This window comes from Dama dama, chromosome Y (genome assembly GCF_033118175.1).
Source record: "Dama dama isolate Ldn47 chromosome Y, ASM3311817v1, whole genome shotgun sequence".
In the NCBI taxonomy this organism is placed as follows: domain Eukaryota; kingdom Metazoa; phylum Chordata; class Mammalia; order Artiodactyla; family Cervidae; genus Dama; species Dama dama.
In genome coordinates, this window is record NC_083715.1 from 7,582,100 (window position 1) to 7,584,705 (window position 2,606).

At 52.0% G+C, this 2,606-nt stretch overlaps 1 protein-coding gene across 1 annotated transcript; it reads left to right on the forward strand.

Annotated features, from left to right (window-relative positions):
* The first annotated feature begins 542 nt into the window (after nucleotides 1-542).
* Nucleotides 543-1,732, forward strand: LOC133053538 (chromodomain Y-like protein). Its single transcript, XM_061138107.1, has 2 exons — nucleotides 543-685; nucleotides 805-1,732. The coding sequence occupies exons 1-2, from the start codon at nucleotides 543-545 to the stop codon at nucleotides 1,730-1,732; spliced, it is 1,071 nt and encodes a 356-aa protein (XP_060994090.1).
* The last annotated feature ends 874 nt before the right edge of the window (nucleotides 1,733-2,606 follow it).

Sequence of the window (2,606 nt, forward strand, 5' to 3'; positions counted from 1 at the left end):
TTGTGATGTCAAGGCTTGGGCAGGGCTGCCATTCCCTGGGGAAGTGACTGACATCATAATCAAAAGGGTGTGGCCCCATATGTATAGGCATGCTCAGTGGCTCTGGAGCAGACCACTGGGAGCCTTCAAAATGAATAAGGTGGCCTGGGTGGCCCTGCCCCGTGCCACGCACCATGGCCTCTGAGGATCTGTAGGAGGTTGAAAGGATCCTTGATAAGAGGAAAAGCAACAAAGGGAAGACAGAGTATTTAATTCAGTGGAAAGGCTCCAACAGTCAGGACGACACCTGGGAGACAGAGCAGCACCTGGTGAACTGTGAGGAGTGCATCCTTGACTTCAACCGCTGCCACAGTGAGAAGCAGAAGGAGGGCACCTTCTCCAGAGCCAACCGGACCTCCATGAACATTGGCCAGTAGCGGATCTCCAGATCCACCAACAGCAGCTTCTCAAAGGCTGCCCCCAAGGCCATAGTGGTGGGCACAGAGCAGGAGGCCAAGAGCAGCCTGCTGGTTACCGCCAGCCAGAAGTTCAGGAAGAGCCCCATGCCAGGCCTGGCCACCCAGAAGAACACGGACCTGGCCCAGTCTGACATCAGGAACCTCATGCCCAAGAGTCTCTCAAGGGCAGTGGTGCACGGCTTTCAGGATGAGAGCTCCGAGAAGCTGGACCCCGTGGAGCAGGGGCTGTAGGACACAGCGGGCACGGAGTCTGTGACCGAGAAGCCAGGTAGAGGCCCTTCTGAGCCTGGTGGTTTTGGGGACGTGGATGGGGATCTGGTCACGGATACACCCACTGGTGCAGCAGGTGTTGGCCCACATCGGCGGCCACGACCACGGGGCTAGCCGTGAACATAAAAGGCACCTCCCCATTCATGGATGCACTGATGGCTAATGGGACGACCTCCCTACAAACATCAGTCACGGGCGTGACGGCCCGGAAGAGGAAGTTCATCGAGGACAGGCAAGACCAGCCATTTGACAAGCTGCTGTGCTTGCACGTGCAGCAGATGGAGAGCGCCTCCAGGTACCAGGACATCATGGTTCAGAAGCAGGATGGCTTCACCCACAGCCTGCTGTCCACCAACTCGTCCGAGAACAACTCGCTGAACCCGGACGTCATGAAGGAGCTGCAGAGCGCACTGAGCACGGCCGGGGCCGACGGCAGCAAGGTGGTGCTTCTCAGCGCCGTGGGCAGCGTCTTCTGCTGTGGCCTGGACTTCCTTCACTTCATCCGGTGCCTGACAGATGACCGCAAGAGGGAGAGTGCCAGGATGGCTGAGGCCATCAGAAGCTTCCTGAACACCATCATCCAGTTCATCAAGCCTACTATTGTAGCTGTAATTGGCCCGGCCATTGGGCTAGGAGGATCCATCCTGCCTCTTTGTGACCTGGTCTGGGCCAATGAAAAGGCGTGGTTCCAGACGCGCTTTACCACCTTCCTGCAGAGTCAAGACAGCAGTTCCACGATCATGTTCCCCAAGTTTATGGGAGGAGCATCTGCCAATGAAATGCTGCCCTGCGGGCTGAAGCTAACAGCACAGGAGGCGTGCGGCAAAGGGCTGGTCTCCAGGGTATTCTGGCCTGGGGCTTTCACCCAAGATGTCATGGACCATTTCAAGGAGCTCGCCTCTTGCAACCCCGTCGTGCTGGAGGAATCCAAGTCCCTTGTGCACTGCAACATGATGTTCGAGCTGCAGCAGGCCAAGGAGCAGGAGTACAAGGTGCTGAAGTAGATCTGGGACTTGGTGCAGGGCATGGACTCCATGCTCAAGTACCTGCAGAGGAAAATCGATGAGTTCTGATGGCTGGGCCCCCTGACCTCACCGGGCTGCACCACGCCGGACCTCACACCTCAGGCCAGACTTGCCTGGAACTCCCGCTGGGTAGCAGGACTTGAGACAGCCAAGGTATTTATTGCCAAGGAGTTTTGAAGTCCTGTAACTTCAAAATAAATAACTGCATAACTCCTTTGTCCAAATGTCATTACGGTATTATTGATGCACACACAAGTGTAAAAGGATAATGGTGAGATCTGTGCTGCTCCTTGAGGCTCTAATTTTTGTATCTTCAGCTACTACTGTCTAAAAAAAAAAAAAAAAAAAAAAGTATGTTTCCTTTGTTCGGGTGACAGCAAAGTCTGAAAGAATGTTTGTTTTCACTTGGTTTTTCCTGCTGGAAGCTAAGAAAGAGGTGTTAGCCAGCCTCACCATCCCTGCCCCAAATCAGAATATGGAAAGATCTGAGATGTGCCCTTATCTCTAAGAGATCCAAAGCCACAGCGATCAAAAATTCTAAATCAAATGGAAGACTTGTCTTTTAGGATGAGTACTTCTGGTTAAACACCCACTGATGGACATACCTCTGAAGTAAAATACACCTGGGATCCATTCTGAGATATCAGTTGATTGTTCCCTCTTTTTAATGTTTGATTCTTGCACACTTAACAGGAAGAAACCTCTCTCACTAGGGGAAAGCTTGTTTTGCAGTCTTAGTGAATCACTGACTAGCTTCAGTATGCTATCTTAAGTTATAAGTTAAACTTTGCAGGTTTATAATTAGTTTTTCTGACCCTTTTGTAAAATAACTACATGAGTGATTTTTGAGGTT

Coding starts and splice junctions, on each gene's coding strand:
- LOC133053538 (XM_061138107.1), top strand. CDS start 543: ATGCCAGGCCTGGCCACCCAGAAGAACACGGACCTGGCCCAGTCTGAC. Junction 686..804: donor GACCCCGTGGAGCAGGGGCT/GTAGGACACAGC, acceptor CTGGTGCAGCAG/GTGTTGGCCCACATCGGCGG.